The following is an 18,705-nucleotide window of genomic DNA, read 5'->3' as shown; positions in this document are numbered from 1 at the left end:
TACCTAGCAGAATTTTCAAAAGCAACTGAAACAAGCCCACTGCTTGACAGCTTAACATGCTGTTCAACAACATGATGACTTTGTCCAAGAAAGACCCACTGAGGAAAAGAAAGGCATGTTCCAGGAAAAAAACAAAAAACAAAAAACAAAAAAAAACAAAAAAACCCCCACATTATACCTGGAAAACCTTAAAAAGCAAAATTTATCCTCTGCATGAATACAAAAGGGCTAACATCTACTCAGTATTTCAACTTCAAATGTAAATGTTTATAAGACAAAGAATTAAACATAATGTTCTTGGATTAAGCTTCTTCAATCACATGATGTTCCAGAAATGTCTTGTATTTCAAGTTTTCTCACCCTTGAAAATAGTAAAAGTCTTTAAAATTGAAAATGCATTAATTTCACACTGTGATGTAGAGATGTAGAGAAAGAAGCAGATGATCTATTAAAAGCCTTTCAAGGTGTATTTGTTACAATACATCATTAATTTCAGTTCACTGAGGTCCACATATATGCCCCAGACAGTCATCAACATTACTAAACAACTCAAAAGGTGAGGATGAATGCTGTATTCCTTAATCCAAAAGCAACAGTGGAAAATAAAATTACTGAGGACAGAAGAGCCAAGCATTTTATTAACTAAAAAAAGCCAAAAAGACTTGAGAAAACATCAGAGCAGTTCTAGCCATGACTTCCAATTTTATCCAGAACATGTATTACGAAATACAAGTGACCCCAGCACCAACTGTTCAGTTTTGACGCAAAGGGAAGAGTGCCATCTACTGAATAAGAGTTTCTGAAACGATAAATATACTCCTCAAAACCAAGTATTGGCTCTCCTCCACCCTACTTACTTGTGGGAAATTGCCAAGTTCACATTGCAACAAGAAAAAGAGTTTTTAACTGATTCATAACTGTCATTTAAATAAATAAAACTCAGTTGTCACCGTGTTGAGTCTTCTGAGTATTAAAAAAAGTCACCCCAAGTAAAAAATCTAACCTGACTCCCAAAGTAAATTAGAGTAAAAAATAATTCTACAGCACACAGAACAAATTGGTCTTATAAAATCTACCTGTTGAACAAACATGTCACAGCACTTCTGCCCCCAAATCCTACTAATATGGAGCTGTGTATCTATGGTGTGCCAGCTAAAAACTCGAATTATATTATATTGCACAGGGGGAAAGAAGGGGGGGGTGGGGGGTGGTGGAAATCAAGGCAGAATTCACCAATGCTCTGAAAAACAGTGTTTGCAGGTACTTGAGAAAGGTTGCTGGGCTTGTTACTAGAAGTCTGCAAGCATAAATTTAAACTCCAGAGTTTGTTAATGGATAACTATGCTAAAAGACATTCCCCATGTCAGTAAGCATAAAAAAAGCACAGAGCATGCTCCCTACCCATAAGCATTTTTTCTATTAATGATCAGAGCAGACTGCCAAATGGATGTAGCAGCACTTCTACTTTTGAATACTGTATCATAATTTCTGAATGAAGAACTAAGTCTATGTCTTGACTGTTTTCTTGTAATCACTAAACCCCTCAGGAGTCTAAAACACAATTAAGTAATAGATTCTGTGATTAGCCAACTACTCTGTGACAGAATACCTTCAGAAGCAGCTCGCTCCCATAGTAAAATACCGCATTGGGACTATAGTAAGCTGTTCTTACCAAGTAAGACACAGTACCTTATTCTAAAGGAAACATATGTGTACAGTTGTAGGTTATTACCAGGGATAAAACACACCCATTAACTCAATGTTTTATATATAGTTAAATATATAGTTATATATATCTATATAATATAAATAGTTAAAGAGACCATTCTTTGCAATAAAGACAGCACAAAAAGGGCTAGTACCTGTCACAACAAACCACAGTTTGAAGGCTATTCTGAATTCTGAAAATAAAGGAGAAAATATTAAAGAATAGCCTTATTAACTTTTCTGTCATAAGATTCTCCCCCATTTCTGGCTGCCCCAAAGAGACACCCATCCACATCAAAATTAAACTCCTTAATATAGTTAAGTCAAGCCACCAGCAATCATCAACATTTTTGCAAACAGAAAACAATAATCCCGTAACATCTAAAAAGATACAAACAGAAAAATTACTGATCTTGTACAAATGTAAGTTGCTTACCTTGCAAATACTCTGTCTTTGTTTGCTCTTTCTTTACCATACTGCACAGACTGGACCTCTGTTCTCCCACTGGAAAACAAAACAAAACCAAACCACTAAATGCAACAAACTCAGGATAACAATTTCTTGCTTAAAATTGAATCATCTCAACAAGAAACCCTAAATTCTATTTCCAGCCATGCTCAAACAACTATGCTAGCTTCAGTACAGTGTAACTTCAGAAAGCACTTGGTGGAAGCGTAGGTCTTCTTTCCCATTACACTCTAACTGTAACAAAGACCAATTAATTTTAGGCATAACATAAATCTTTCTCTTCTCTTCCTTTTTCTTCTTGGATAACACTTAACAGTATAATCTTTCCTGTTATAGCCAAAATCAAAAGTTACAGCAGCTCCTCCGTACTCCTCCTAAACTATTCCCTGAATTGCTAATAACTTAGTCGCTACTTAGTTCAGCAAAATATCATGAAAAAAATCAGATAATAAGCACATCAGGATTGTATTATTCTATGCAAGTTGTCAAAACCAAGATTAGATCTTGGAACTTGCTGACTTTTCATGTAAGACCAGACGTCTTGTGTCAAATCAAAGATCCTTTATAATATTTCATAATTTCTGTTTTAGAAAAAAAATAGAATTTTGACTGTCTATCAGCAGTTAAGAATTGGTGGCAAGATACCAGCAGAACTCCCTCTTGAAGCCACTTCCCCATTTATAAATTCAGACCAAGGCAGAGAGTCAGAGGATACTGATACTTAAAACTCTGCTCTTTTCTGTCCCTTACAGGGACATTTACACTGAAATCAAAGAATAATTAGCTATTTTCACATTCATATTACAGAACTACTGGGTGCGTGAAGGCTGGAGAAATGGGCCAACTAGAATCTCATTAAATTCATAGGATCATAGAATGGTTTAGGTTGGAAGGGACCTTAAAGATCATCTAGTTCCAAACCCCCTGCCATGGGCAGGGATACTTTCCACCAGACCAGGTTGCTCAAAGCCCCATCCAGCCTGGCCTTGAACACTTCCAGGAATGGGGCATCCACAACTACTCTGGGCAAGTGGTTCCAGTGTCTCACCACCCTCACAGTGAAGAACTTCTTCCTTACATCTAATCTAAATCTACCCTCTTTCAGTTTAAAGCCACTACCCCTTGTCCTATCACTACATGCCCTTGTAAAAAGTCCCTCTCCAGCTTTCTTGTAGGCCTCCTTTAGGTACTGGAAGGCTGCTATAAAGTCTCCCTGGATCCTTCTCTTCTCCAGGCTGAACAACCCCAGCTCTCTCAGCTTGTCTTCATAGGAGAGGTGCTCCAGCCCGCGATCATCTTCGTGGCCCTCCTCTGGACTCGCTCCAACAGGTCCATGTCCTTCTTACGTTGGGGACCCCAGAGCTGAACGCAGTACTGCAGGTGGGGTCTCATGAGAGTGGAGTAGAGGGGGAGAATCACCTCCCTCAACCTGCTGGTCACACTTCTTTTGATGCAGCCCAGAATGCGACTGGCTTCCTGGGCTGCAAGTGCACGTTGCTGGCTCATATTCAATTTTTCATCCACTAATACCCCAAGTCCTTCTCCGCAGGGCTGCTCTCAATCCACTCATTGCCCACCCTGCTTGGGATTGTCCTGACCCATGTGCAGGACCTTGCACTTGACCTTGTTGAACTTCATGAGGATCGCATGGGCCCACCTCTCAAGCCTGTCAAGGTCCTCTGGATGGCATCCCTTCCCTCCAGCATGTCGACCGCACCACACAGCTTGGTGTCATCGGCAGACTTGCTGAGGGTGCACTCAATCCCACTGTACATGTCACCGACAAAGATGTTAAACAGCACTGGTCCCAATACCGACCCCTGAGGAATGCCACTCGTCACTGGTCTCCACTCGGACATCAAGCCGTTGACTGCCAATCTTTGAGCGTGACCATCCAGCCGATTCCTTATCCACTGAGTGGTCCGTCCATCAAATCCATGTCTCTCCAATTTAGAGACAAGGATGTCATGCGGGACAATGTCAAATGCTTTGCACAAACCCAGGCAGATGACGTCTGTTGCTCTTCCTTATCCACCAACACTGTAAGCCCATCATAGAAGGCCACCAAATTTGTCAGGCACGATTTGCCCTTAGTGAATCCATGTTGACTGTCACCAATCACCTCCCTATTTTCCGTGTGCCCTAGCATAGTTTCCAGGAAGATCTGCTCCATGATCTTGCTGGGCACAGAAGTGAGACTGACTGGCCTGTAGTTCCCCGGGTCTTGCTTTTTTCTGTTTTTAAAAATGGGGGTTATGTTTCTCCTTTTCCAGTCAGCGGGAACTTCCCCAGACTGCCACAACTTCTCAGATATGATCAATAGTGGCTTAGTCACTTCATCTGCCAGTTCCCTCAGGACCTGTGGATGCATCTCATCAGGTCCCATGGACTTGTGCACCTTCAGGTACCTTAGATGGTCTCGAACCTGATCATCTACAGTGGGCGGTTCTTCATTCTCCCAGTCCCTGCCTTTGCCTTCTGCAATTTGGGCAGTGTGGCTGGAGCACTTGCTGGCGACAACCGAGGCAAAAAAGTCGTTGAGTACCTCAGCCTACTCCGTGTCCCAGGTAACCAGGTCTTCCTGGTCAGATGGCCTGTAGCAGACCCCCACTATAATGTCACCTGTCCCTGCCCTCGCTTTATTCCTGACCCACAGGCTCTCGGTCCGGTCCTCATCCATCCCCAGGGGGAGCTCCGTGCACTCCAGCTGTTCACTGACATGGAGGCCGACACTGCCTCCTTGTCTCCCCTGTCTGTCCTTCCTAAAGAGCCTGCATCCTTCCATTCCAACACTCGTCATAGGAGCCGTCCCGCAACATGTCCGTGATGCCAATAAGATCGTAGCTCTGCAAGCGTGAGCTTGCAGAGACCCACACCTGGGGAGAAATAACCCCGTGCACAGGCTGAGTGCCAGCTGACTGGAAAGCAGGTTTACTCAACGCTGGTGAGACCACATCTGGAGTCCTGTGTTGAGTTCCAAGGTCCCTGAAGTCAAGCAAAGGGCCACAAAGACAATTAAGGGTCCAGAACATCTGACATATGAGGAGAGGCTGAGAGAGCTGGGACTGTTCAGCCTCAGGAAGAGAAGGCTCGGAGGATCAAATGAGTGTGTACAAATGCCTGAAGGGGTAAGTAAAAACTAAAGCCAGACTCTTCCCAAGGGAGCCCAGAGACAGGACAAAAGACAATGGGCACAAACTAAAATATGAGATAACCTACTTAAACAAAAACCCCACAAAACAAAAAAACCTTTCTTACTGTGAAGGTGGTCAAACACTGGATCAGGTTGCTCAGAGATGGTGTGGAGTTTCCATCCTTGGAGACATTCAAAACCTGGCTGAACATGGTCCTAGGCAACCTGCTATAGTGGACCCTGTCTGAACAGGGCATTGGACTAGACACAGTGTCCAGAGCTGCCTTCCAACCTCTGCCATGCTGCAATTCTAGAAATCTCTCTTTTCAAACCTGCTGCCTGCTAACTTCCTCGGATTATAAATTTTTAACTCTGACAAGCAGTAAGCTGACTATGTTTTCCTCTATTCCTTTTCAATAACTCTAACATTGTATTTACCTTTCTCTAACTGCTACTAATAATTGATTTAATGTTTTCAGAGAAATACAAAGCTCCAAGACAGTAATAGCTTATTTATAATTGATGTTCCTCCCCTTTTCTTTCCTTGTGTAGATTACTTTGCATTTTTGGACACTGAACTTGATCTACCATTTTATTGCCTACTCACTCCTCATTGCGACATACCCCCGCAACTTTCTGCAGTTAACTTCAGCTTTTACTAAAAAAAGTGTATCACTTCAGTGGTAACTTCCCTTTGTTGTGAAGAAGGGACATTTCCCATCTGGTTTAAACAGTTGCTAATATACAATAAAACTCTTCATGTTTTGGCAGTTCACTTCTTTATCTGGTGAGGAGTACTATTAGAACCACTTTGAAAATCTAAGGACAGCGTACAGAAGTCAGATTTTTTCATCAGTAGTCTTCTTGATCCCTCCTGGAAGTTTTGGGGTTTTTTTAAAAAAAAAAAAAAAAATCAACAACCTCATTTTAAGATTTGCTGCATTAGAATCTTTTAGTCCAGGGGAAATAATAGATTATGTAACACATTTAATAGTACAACAATTTCATGTCTCTGATTTCTTTCAGAACTCAAGATAATTCTGTCTAGCTCTGGCAGTTTAGTATTTTATTAGTTTGTTTTAATCATAGAAATGTTGGCTAGAAGTCTCTAGTCCAATCTCCTGCTAACACTAGGTCATGTCTGGCCATGGCTTTGTCTAGCCAAGTTTTGAAAGCCTCCAAAAATAGAGATCCCACAACCTCTCTGGTTAACTTGTTCCAGTAATGCACTATCCTCCTAGAAAAACAAAAAACCCCAAAACTTTTCCTAATCTCCAGCTAGAATCTTCAAGGTGAAATCTGTGGCTGTTAATTAACCCTTGTTCTGTCACCTGCCATTACCAGCACAAGTTTGGCTCCATCATCTCTGACACTGCCCTTGAAGTAGTTTTAGGCTTGTTACTGAATTCCCCCTTAGCTTCCTCTTCACCAGATTAAACCAGCCCAGTGCCCTTAACCTCTCCTTGTCTTCCATGTTACTACTATTATGCTGCCTCTAAACAATCTCTCAAACTACTTGCAGAAATTCTAGCCTTTTGGCTGCTTCATTAACTTTAATGACCTTCTTCATTTTTATGCAGTTTCCCTTTTCATCTTACATTAACATAAGTTGAATGTCATCATCAAAGAGCTATTCTGTAATAGTAACCACAATGATTCAAATTCAAAATCTTCACAGAAATGAAAAAGCTCTCCCAAATTCACTACAGCAACATTGAACCAAGTCTCTAACACTGTTCAGGATCACAGAATGCTGTTTCTCAAATGGGTGCTGTGAATGCTGGTCAAAAAAACAGATGGTATAGAAATTTAGCCACTGAATTATTTTCCTCTTTATACATTTATGCAATTCACAAGTGTAACAGAAATAGTCTGTTGTTGTGTTTTCTAGCTTTTCATCATCTCCCTTTGTACATCACAGACACTGTTGCCATTCTAGATGGATGATTAGTAGTAGCTCCATTACTCTCTACTTCAGGCACAATTTAAACCATCGGCATTCTGCATTACTTGCAGAGAGTTAACTCAGTTACTGAACTGAGATTTTTTTTTTTTTAATATATACATATAAAAAGCATAAAACACTAAAAAGCAACACCACCCACTCTATCGTTAGAATAGAAATTATACTTGGGGATTATAGCTATTCCACAGTCATTCTTTGCACCTCCAAGCTTTTTGCCTATTATGTTAAGTTCATCCTTAAAAGTTATGGACTTAACGTCATCCTTATTTTCTAAACTTCTGGGTTTGGTGCAGAACATGTATGTCTTTTTGTCTTCACCTAGTTCCTATTTGTATGCATCTAGCTTAAGTCGGCTTTACTTGTACAAGCTTCTTTTCACTGATTTCTATTTGATCTTTATTTAGGTCTGTTATGTTGCTGTGGCTGCACACAAGATCTGAGATCCATCAGTTTTCAAAAACACCAGGTCAAAGACTTTGAAGTTCTGAGACAACTTTTAAGATAAACACCACCCAGCAGGTAAGCAGGTGAAGAAAAGCAGCCTGTGAGACAATGTCAGAGTACTAGCTTGATAACAACCACTAATAATACAATAATTATATATTCAAGCTATCCTAGAAAATTACTGACATTTGAAACTTAGGCCAACAGGTCCCCTGGGGAACACTTGCAGGATTCAAAAGCTACTTGAATTATGGCACCTTTTAATATAATATAGATTCTAAATAATTCCTTATTTATTGATGAGTTGCCTGTTCTCTTATGTTCTTTCCCATCTATATCAAAACAGTACTTACCAGTACCGGAACTTGGAACCCAAAGTGAAATAATGCGCAAAAAAGTTCTTCTGAGGGGGGAGCGGTCTGTCCAAACGGAAGAACGTGTGATGTTCAACACAAGCTTTCCACAGATTCTTACATGCTCTGTAATTCACCATATTGAATCCCAGTAATGTTTCTCTAGATTCATGCTAAAAATGAGAAAAAATTATTTCAGATAAAAATTATTCCAAGTTACTTTTGAAATTAAGATAAATATTGTTAGCTTTGGATTTTTTTTTTAAATTATGCTTTTTGAAGTGGTTCTCTAATTTTACATTAACTTTATGTATTATAAACCCTTTTAAAATACCTCTAAGTTTTCTTTAAAGGATTTTTTTTTTTTAAATGAGCCTGCTCAAAGGTTAACAGTCTGTTTAGTGATACTGAAACAAGTCTAGATGGGAAAAATGGTCCCAAAAGGTAGGATCCAAACTACATTAAAAAAATTTCTGTGATTTGAGAACTCAAAGGCAACATGCCTCCCTGTTTCAAGACTACTACTGTTAAGACAAGGAATTGTCATGCACACATGCCAATTAGAGATTGGGAACAGGTATTGATCTCAAGAGCAACTGATGTGCCTACTTCTAAATGATTAATTAGGTTCCTGGTAAAGGAAAGAAGAAAAATTGCAAAGCAAGCTAAGTTATTCTGCCTGTTGAGGGAGCTTGATTACAACCTTTGTAGCTCAGAAAATATAATCAGCACTTTGCTTTCTCTTCACAGTACTAAATCCTCCACAACATTTAGCACACCTTAACTGTTTTCACTTAGCAGTAAACTCCTTTTCCAAATTAAGCTTTTGCTGGCCTGCTCATCTTTAGAGCTGCTGAGATACCAAGGCGTAGACCTGCAACTCTTCCTCCAGTGTTGTATTTGGGAAGTTGTTGTGACTAAGGGCTAAGAACCACACTGTACTTTCAGCCACATGATGAATTTAAAGTAAAGAATAAAATTGATTTTAAAAGTAAACAGCAAATTCTGAGTACCTATTGATGAAATTCAAGACATTATATGCAAGAAACTAAAACCTGACATTTTACTTCAATTTACAAAAATTACTTCTATCTCTTTTCTTAATTTCCAAGTATTGCCAACTGTTCCCTGTATTTTCTAGACATAACAGAAGTACTTAAAAATTAAAAGTCACTAACAAGGTAACAGAAATTAAATCCATTACCTACTGAGTTAAAAAAGGCTTTATCAACAATGTAAATGTACAATAATATAAACAAGATACATTACTATTCTGCAAGACAGCAACTATGTAAAATTATGGACTGCCTCATCTAGATCCAGTAAAGGACAAACGAGCTAAGATTTTAGATTCCAACAAAAAGCTCTCATGACGTAGCAAATTTTAATGCTCTGTCAGCCTTTTACACTGTTGGAAAAGAGAATTTCACAAGTTATATGAGCTGATGATCACGCATTTTCATGTTACTCAAAGCATTATAATTATGGTTTGGGGGGGGAAAAAATATCCTGCTTTTTCCCCCTAGTTTGTATTCCAGAGAATGAGCAGATCTGATTCTCATGCCACCATCTGATCACTAGATCAGGCATGAAGCATGAAGGAGGGGCCGGTATCGGTATCGCATGATGAGAAGGAGCTGCAGCTAGATCAGCTTAATTGTAATGCGAAACAGCACTTTCACAGGAACTTGGTGTGTTAGAGCTTTAAAGGTAGCTTAACAATAGTTCTATTCATAGCTTTTAAGGCGTTCATTGCAGTGCAGAGAGAACTGATTCTCAAACCCTACCCTTCATCTCAATTACAGCTAGGAATCAATCTTTAAGGTAAAGAAAACTGTAAGATATTAGCTCCTAAGTGCACCCATCCTTTTCATATCCACCCTTGCAGGTTCTGTAATATCCAAACATAAGCTGGGCAATTGAAATTCATCTTTGCTGATGATTCTGGGGGGCAAGCCCTGGTTCTGGTAGCTAGATTTAGAATAATAAGATTGCCCCTGTTTTCCCTGAAAATAGTAGGCTTGAATCAACGTGGGCTCATCTTAAGACCCCAAGGCAACATTTATAACGTCCATGGTACTTCAGCCAAAAGCACGGAACATAACAGGACAGTTATACTGCAGCCTATGAGAATGTTTTTATAGCAGAAGGCTCCAGGAAGATGCTGAATGCTCTATGGTATGACAATGACATACAGGTATTTCAGGGTTTTATGTCTGTTGAAACAGTGTTAGAAGACTACCTCAGGGAGTCACAGTAATTTCAGAGAATCCAGCTATCTTACTAATTGCGTCCATGGTTCCTATTAGAGAGATGAAAACAGTCTGCTTGCTACAGAGGGAGAGAAGAATGAAGCAGCTGGAATGCAATATCAGTGATGAGGCTCAGGGCCCCAAGTGTGAAACTACAGGTAAGCCAAATACCACCATGTAAAGTTAATTTAAATCGTAACCTTACAAATGTACACCATGTGGCAGCCTACCTATAGAATCCAAGAAGAAACACTGGAGGGATAGGGCAAAGTAAAGTCTAAGTCATGTTTGTGGTTCCTTTTAATAAAAGGACAAAAAAAGCAGAACGGATATTGGTGCCTCTCTCACATACAACAGCTCATCCCTTGAACATGCACCTTGGGTGGGGACATTCATTCAAACCCACCTTTGCCTGATTTCAAATAGGGACTTCGGAGCAGATGTCTCACTGCTCAGGAGATAAACTGGGTTGAAAAAATACTTCTCTAGTGGGTCTCTTTCACTTTGTCTAAACAAAGAAGAATCCCAGAACAAAGCAAAAATTGCCTACCCTCATGTCCGAGAGAGTCAAAGACTTACGCTTTATAAGCAGCAGATGCCCCAGAGACTCAAGATATTCCACAAATAGTGGACAAAAGTCCTGTGGAAGCTTAAATGCAACACAGATGGTGCCAACAGTATCTGCTCTTCACGCAAAAACCCAATGGCAGAAACTCTGACAGAATTAGGCAACAATCAGCTAGGCATCTAATGAATGCCAGCATTACTTAAAATCAAATATGTACTTGGGCAGATAAGCCCACATATCACCTTGTGATTCTAGCCTCAGTTCTTTCTAAAGGTCAGTACGAAGAAAAAATTCAAAGCACAAACTTCAGATACATAACCTATAATAAAAAAAAAAAAAATAATAATTTTGGCCACTCACTGAAACCATAGCATCAGAGCATTCAGCATCTTCCTGGAGCCTTGTGCTATAAAAACATTCTCATAGGCTGCAGTACAACTGTCCTGTTATTTTCCGTGCTTTTGGCTGAAGTACCATGGACGTTATAAAAGATGTTGGTCATGGGCAAAACCTATGATATTGTTTTGTTACAGACTCAAGTAATTTTTCAGTGGACATCTGGGCTCTAAAAGAGCAAAAGAACATGCTGAACAACTTATTTGGCTGTCAAAGAATCAAGACCACTAAAGTATGCTGGACAGCATTAAGAGTTTGATGCTGACTATTGACATTACAACAGCCAAGGGTGCAACTAACTAAAAAAAAGCAGCTTAGAGAAACATCTAGAAAAATGAAACTCCTGAATTATTCTCAAACAGCTTCAAAGCATGTAAGGGAAGCAGCATATGGAACAGGCAGGATAAACAAAAATATGGTGAAAAAACTGCCATTGAAGTTATGGCTCAGGGGGCTTCTTATGTCAGATGAAGAAGTCATACATATAACATTCTTTTCCCGCCACAAAATCATAAAGAAACAATGAAAAGAAAATCTACTCCAGTGGATGCGTGCTCCAGCTACATAATTGTCAAAATACACAACAAGCTTCCATTCAAGATTATATTACACTACCAGTGGAAAATGACTTTGACATTAAACTGCTTCATCTGACTTCCTTTAAGTGATTTATTTAAACACAGATATAATCTATTAAAAGCAGACAAATAATTCTTTACTTATGTTGATGCCTCTAAGCAATGCCAAGTCAGGGAATAAATTTAATAGGTGATTAAAAGATAAGGGACTTGCACTTTTGAGGACAGTTGCCATTAAAAGCTCCCAACACGCATTAGCAGTATTTGAAAAATATCTGTTTAGGACTACTTAAAAGCATATGTAGCCCAGTTTGGAAAAAATAAAAATACTGGAAAATTCCCCTCCCAAGTCCACTAATGTAATATCCTATAGCATCTCAGCTTTGCATCCGAATAAATATGGTTACTCAGCTGTACAATTTACACACAATGTTGAAAAACATCTTCAGTACACAATGAATGTGTTTTCACTGCCATATCATAAATCGGTGCTTTTAAACAAACACTCAAAGTGCTAGACCAGAGGTATTTTACATACCAAATATGCAATCACTGAGTCACTTCACCTAGTTTCTGCTGCCTAAAAAGAGCCATTTAGGCTCCCTTTATTGTTAATGGGAGTGAAAGCAAAAGTAAGCACATACCACCAGAGAGCAACTTAATCCATCCTAAAATGTACTTCCAATGCATGCAAGATGTTTCACACTTTGCATGTGTCTGGTTACTATAGAGGAAGTCTAATGATTAGCTTTAGTTAGCTAATTACCATGAAACTGAAAATATGTTCTGTTAACCTAACTGAAGCTGAAAATAGGTGAGATGAATCTTATCCTACAAGTCTACTCAGGGAAAGTAACTCTGGAAATAACAATTTCAATATTAATTTTGATTAAAAAATTAGCTTAAGTATGCCTTCTTTGGAAGCCAAATCGGAGCTTTAATCTTAAGATATTCATGACTTGGAATGAATGAAAATTAAGTTCTTGCCAGTTTTCATCTGATACTTAGAGTTTAAAGGAAAACAGTACAAGGCTTTTTAATTCGTTGGCTTCTTTCAGAAAAGAAATTACATTAGTTACATATACGACATTCTGGTGCGAGTAACAATATGCAGAGTATTGAGAAGCAACAGAAAAAACAAGATGAGAAAGCTGTCTTTATATTACCTTCAATTATATGCAGATTTTTTTTCTGCAGAAAATAGAGAAAACACTCAAGTACAGTACCCAATCCAGTTTTATATCCAGGTATCTCAATCTTCAAGATCCTGAACTTTGCTACTATAGCTTTTTCTCAGGTTCTGATTTAGAAAACAACTGCAGTTCATAATTTCTGAATTCCAAATAAAAAAACAAATTCTCATCTCAGATCTAAATACAACAAACATTTCTGCAACTGTAATGGAAGTTACTCACACTGGTATCAAGACAAAATTTGACCTCTGGGCTGCCAGAGATCAGTTTGCCTTTGAGAACTAACCTACAGCTCCTGCAGGATATTAAGAACTACCTGTGTCACCACAATATGCCGCGCCCCCCCCCCTTTTTAACCACAACCATTTTTCTGCTCACATTGCATGGTGTCTGCTCACGTTGACAGATACTCCTATTTATTTCATGTAATAGCCAAAGTTCATTTCTTTCTACACATAATCACTCCAAAATCCTCTAACTCCCATTATCCTACTTCTGAACTGATAGCTACTTATGCTGCTCCAAGCACACAGGTCAAACTTCTGTCAACTAATACACAACGAAGTGTCTGCATGTGGTCATGTAGTTCCATTTGTGAAAACTGCAAACTCCTGGGCCTCATTTTAAAGGATCTGCTTTTAAGATACACAGTTTGACTCCTTTTTTCAGTCCTAGTACTAGTCACCAGCCATTGGCCTGATCTGATGTAACAGGTGTTTTTCCTCTTTATATTTTTTCTTGTTCAACCATATTGTCCCTAAATCTGGAATAGTCCTATAGTACTCAGGATGCATTTCTCCCTAGAATCCCTTTTTTATGTGGTCAGTAGCTTTCCATTTCAGGTTTTCAAATCCTTTCAGTTGCAAGAACTGCACAAGACCTTTTAACTAATCTGATGAGTTAATCACATAGTCATATTTTTAATTAATTCCTCCATCTTCCCCAGTGATATATCTGTGATGGGTTTAGACTAATCTCTTGGAGGCATGGAACAATCCATTTCTTGCTGAATTAAACACACAGTGGTCCTGTGGTGCTTCACAGGGTAGCAAACACACACCACAAGCAGTGAAACATACACATTCTTCACAGAAAGCTTCAACTTTTTCCCCAACAAATTTAGAAGTACGCATAAAAAATTACCATATGTAATTTAAAACTGCAAGGACATTCTTCTCTCTTCTGTTTAAATATAAGTAATAAAGCCAACTTGTATTACTAAATCTGAATAACAAAAATCAGCATCTTTTAATCAAACATTTACTTACAAGCACATATACAATTGAAGCAGCATTAAGCATTACCTTTAATTTTAATTTGGTTTCTTCTGAAATTTAAATTTAGTATTGATTTACTTTCAACCTTTTCAACATTCGTCTTATAAGCAAGTTACATTTCCTGCATATAAATGTAAAACTAAATGTGTCTAAAATATAAGGCAAATCAAATGAAAAAAGGTCTTATAAAGCATTATAATGGCCCATTTGAGAACTGAAACAGTCAGAATGTTGATGAAACTGGACTTTTAATTGCAGATAAAGGCAAGAATCAAAATAATATAAGCCAGTATAATCAGACATGCAGTATGGAGAAATTTCATTGCTCTCATTTTTTGAGATAATATTTAAAACAGTACTCACCAATTCTTTCCTAAGTTGAATAAAAAACTGTTTGCACTTAAAAGAAATTTTTACAATCTTCAACCTAAATGAAAAATAAAATCACAATATTTAAACATTTAGTATACTGAATCGTGGTTAAAGGCTTAAAGAAACCTACTTAAAATATACTTTCTAGAGAGAACAGGTTTCACTTCATTTCCATGAAATTTCCATAGACAAAAAACAAGATGTCAAAGATTATATAAAATTGCTTGTATAATTTTAAATTTATGAGCCATATATTTATGTTATCTATCAAATTCATTTGTTTCCATCCTAAACCCAAAGCAGTTGCTAATTTAAGTATCTTTTCCCAGTTCCAAAGTCCAAAGAGCTATTCTATCCCCAGGTCATTCCAACCAGATGTTCTCTTTTGTGCAACTGCTTTCATTATCCCTTAGAATATGAAAACATACATTGAACTTCACCTTATTCCTGAAAGACATTCTTTCGCTATGTTATTACATGTCTTTAAATATAACCAGAACTTGTTTTAGCAAAATAGATAAGACAAGATACAAACATGGAGATAAGGACTTGTGATCTTGGTATTTATAAAGTTAAAAAACAAAACAAAACAAAAAATTATCACACTATGAGGAGGAAAAAACATTTAAAATATCACGATAGGGAAAAATCAGCCTACAGATCTTTTCATCTTGCAGGTTATCTATAAACATACAAGATGCTGACAGTAATTCCAGACAATTTTGGATGGTGACTACAATGCTAGTTATGCTAAATGGGAAGAGACAGGCCATATTTCCATCACAATCTAATGATATAATTTTTCAAAGAAATGCAATACTAGGATAGTGGCACATCCTTTACTAAATATACAGGAATATTATTTTGGTCAAGAATAAAAGCAAGGTTACCATTTTAACAAGAAAAAAACCCCAGTAACTTCTGTGACTTTGAAAAGGAACAACAGATACAATACTGCAAACCGTAGAACACTAAATTCAAATGCCATCTCACTCAAAAAAGATTTTGCTGACAATTCTCATGAAACTCAAAGATCACAGAGTTAACTTGTGGGAAATTAAACAGCAAAACTTCATGGGTTACAATCAACATTTTACACAGCATGTTTACACAGAGCACCCTTACTAATCTGAACTGTCGCCTCTGATGGTCCCTGTACTTCAAGTTATTATATTGGCTTGGGAAAGCTACAAAAGAAAGAAAGAAAAAAACCCCAAAATTTACAATAAACCCAAAACCAAGAAAACAAAACAAAAAGGTCAGTGAAGATAGTGCTACAACTTTTGAGATAAACTTATTCATGAAGAATATACAGGGACCTCAGTAGTGACTGGAATTACTACTTGCATATTAATCCCCTTGTTGAATAAAAAACCCTTCTAGGCTAGAAAGGAAGAGAAGCAAAACATTAACAGACACCTAAGTTAGATATCTGTATATAGAAATTATCTTCTTAGCTAAATCAAATTGGGACATTTTTCTCCAGGGGATTATTCAGAGCAGAAACCTAACTCAGATGTCCTAATTTGTTGAGAAAGTTTCTATCTCCAATAACATAAAGGGAGTCTGTGAATATTAGCCTTTAAATTATGCTTATTTAAATCTTTTCCCATTTCTTTTTTCTTTCCTAGCTTTGCCATTAGTTAAAAAAAAAACAAAACCAGCAGCTATAACTTTGTCCTTTTTTTTTTTCCCAATTCTTAATGAATTGTTGCTATTGAAGTTCGTTTCTCAAGGATTAGAAACTATAAAGGGGGTTATAACTTATCTACTGAAATCACATTATTCCATTGGCAATGCGGCAATTTTCTTAGCACCTTGTGTGACAAACAACTGCTTAAGAATAATTAGGGATGGGTCCTAAATTTGCTGGATGGGATAGACACTAGTGATTATAGCAGTCTGAGTGTGGAAAAACAGAAAAAAAGTTTTATTAGACTGTAGTTAACCAGAAGTATGTTATGATTAATTTTCTAAAATTTTGGGCTACAGGGCAATTAAAAGAACATTTTAATATATACCTCTTCTAAAAACTAAACTGCACACACTCTACAACGTTATCATTGTCGTTTAGCATGCCAAGAAAAAACTGAAAATAAATCAAAATTATTCCATTTATAAAAACATTCTACCACCTTTTACTCTTTTTCTTTTTTTCCCCTCTTCTGCTAAAGAAATCACTGCCTTTGGTGATTTACAGACTCAAGGAGAATAAGGATGAAAGCTATACACACTGTTTTTTAATCTCACCCCATAATTTGGGCAGAGCGAGGTCAGCTGCCTTTTAAGCCTGGAACCGTTTGCAACATTAGCCAATAAGGTCTAACTCAACTCGTAAGAGTCACCATTCCAAGTACAAAGAAATGACTCAGCAAAGCTGAATCTCAGCTATTTTCAAAAAATACAGCAGATAAGAGAGAGTTCATATGCACTGCTAATATCCTGCTAGTCATTAAATAAGAATATCCATAAACGGCCAAAGCAAAAGGCCTATCTGCTTATGGTTCCTTTCTCTGACTGTCAGCAACGGTGCATCTCCAAGGAAAACTGTAAGAACAGGTAGGCATCAATAGTATTTTACTGGTATGATTTTCCAGTCTCCAGTCATCTCAGACATCCTAAATCCTAAGAGGTATCTTTTTAAATGAAGAGATATTTAAAAGTCCTAGTCTAAAGTGAGAACTGTACTCAAACATGTGGAAGGAGTCTCATGATATTAAGCCCTGGTTCTCACTAAGGACTTTACCACCCCAACCCTTGCCAGGAGGGTGATAAGGCAGGACACAAGCGATCCAGCAAATTTCTCGACCAAGACTTCTTTGACACAGGTTCTGGACTGGTCAGCTAAGGAGGATGCTCTTGGCAGCACAACTCACAAACAGGGAAGGACTGTCCAGATTCAGTAGTCAAAGACAAACTTGGCTCTAGCAGCTGTGAGATGGTGAAGCTAAATATCCTGAGGGAAGTGAGGAAGGATGCAGCAGACTAAACCACCCTGGAGTTCAGGAGAAGGAACTCCAGCTTGCTCAGAGCTCTGGTAGGCAAAATCCCTTGGAAGCTGCCTTTTGGGGCACAGGAACTGAGGAGAGGTGGCCAATCTTAAAGGACAGTCTTCTCAATCCAGAACAATCTTGACGTGCTAGAAAACAAGCAAGCATGAGAGGAGGCCAACTTGGATTATCTCAGAACTGCTGACTGAGCTCAAACACAAATGAAAGCATACAGGATGTGGAAGCAGGACCAGAAGACCAAGGAGGAACACAGAAGTACTACCTAGACATTCAGGAATAGAACTAGGAAATCCAAAGTGCAACTGCAGTCGCAACTGGCAACGCATGCGAAAAGCAACAAAGCTTTCCAGGGTTACATCGACTGCAAAAGAGAGGCAAAGGAAAGCGCGTCTCCACTGCTGAACAAGTGATCTAGTAACAAAGGAGAGGTTGAGGTACTCAGTGCTCTTCTTTGGTCTTCGAGGGCAAGATCTACTTCCTGGATTCCCAGGTCTCTGTGCCTGGTAGCACAGTTTGGCAAAGAGAGGAATTACCCACAGTACAGGAATAGCAAGTTAGGACACACTGGATAAAAGGCAGTCTCCTTTGTTTTGCCTCATTCCCTCCTGTTTCGTTTCTCCCCACGATCATAAGGTTTATAATATGCAATTTAGATATAATACCAAATTAAGAGGGAGAGGGCAGAGACATTTTACTTGATTCTTCTCTGAGCAATACAGTTACACCTCTATTTCTTCCCACATACATGCACGTCTATCCTCTTGCTTGTCTCAAAACTCAGCTCAGGAGTACTGAAAAGTGATAACTAAACATTCACTATAGCCATAAAGCACTGAGAAGACATTACACAGCTCCAGTTGCACAAGAGCAAGAATAAGTGGAAGCAAGAAGAAAAAGTATCAGTACTAGTGTCACTGGAGCAGCTGCATGACTATGGATAAAACGGAAAGGTAATAGGTCTACTATTGAGCTATATTGTGAGAACT

The 18,705-nt window shown here is 38.3% G+C and overlaps 1 protein-coding gene across 3 annotated transcripts in view; it reads right to left on the bottom strand.

Moving 5' to 3' along the window:
* PTPN4 (protein tyrosine phosphatase, non-receptor type 4 (megakaryocyte)) overlaps positions 1-18,705 on the bottom strand; it is a 120,508-nt gene that overhangs the window by 36,919 nt on the left and 64,884 nt on the right. For 2 of the 3 annotated variants that reach the window (XM_010568598.1, XM_010568614.1), the window contains 4 exons: positions 14,700-14,763; positions 8,073-8,245; positions 2,144-2,212; positions 1,863-1,901 (listed from right to left, as the gene is read on the bottom strand). In XM_010568598.1, the coding sequence (XP_010566900.1) occupies positions 1,863-1,901; positions 2,144-2,212; positions 8,073-8,245; positions 14,700-14,763 (345 nt within the window). The remainder of the gene's footprint in view (positions 1-1,862; positions 1,902-2,143; positions 2,213-8,072; positions 8,246-14,699; positions 14,764-18,705) is intronic. The other variant, XM_010568606.1, reaches the window with a different exon arrangement.

This window comes from Haliaeetus leucocephalus, unplaced genomic scaffold (assembly GCF_000737465.1).
Source record: "Haliaeetus leucocephalus isolate CR32 unplaced genomic scaffold, Haliaeetus_leucocephalus-4.0 Scaffold1, whole genome shotgun sequence".
NCBI lineage: Eukaryota > Metazoa > Chordata > Aves > Accipitriformes > Accipitridae > Haliaeetus > Haliaeetus leucocephalus.
Note: the sequence above shows the minus strand (reverse complement) of the source record. Positions and strands in the feature narration are given on the sequence as shown.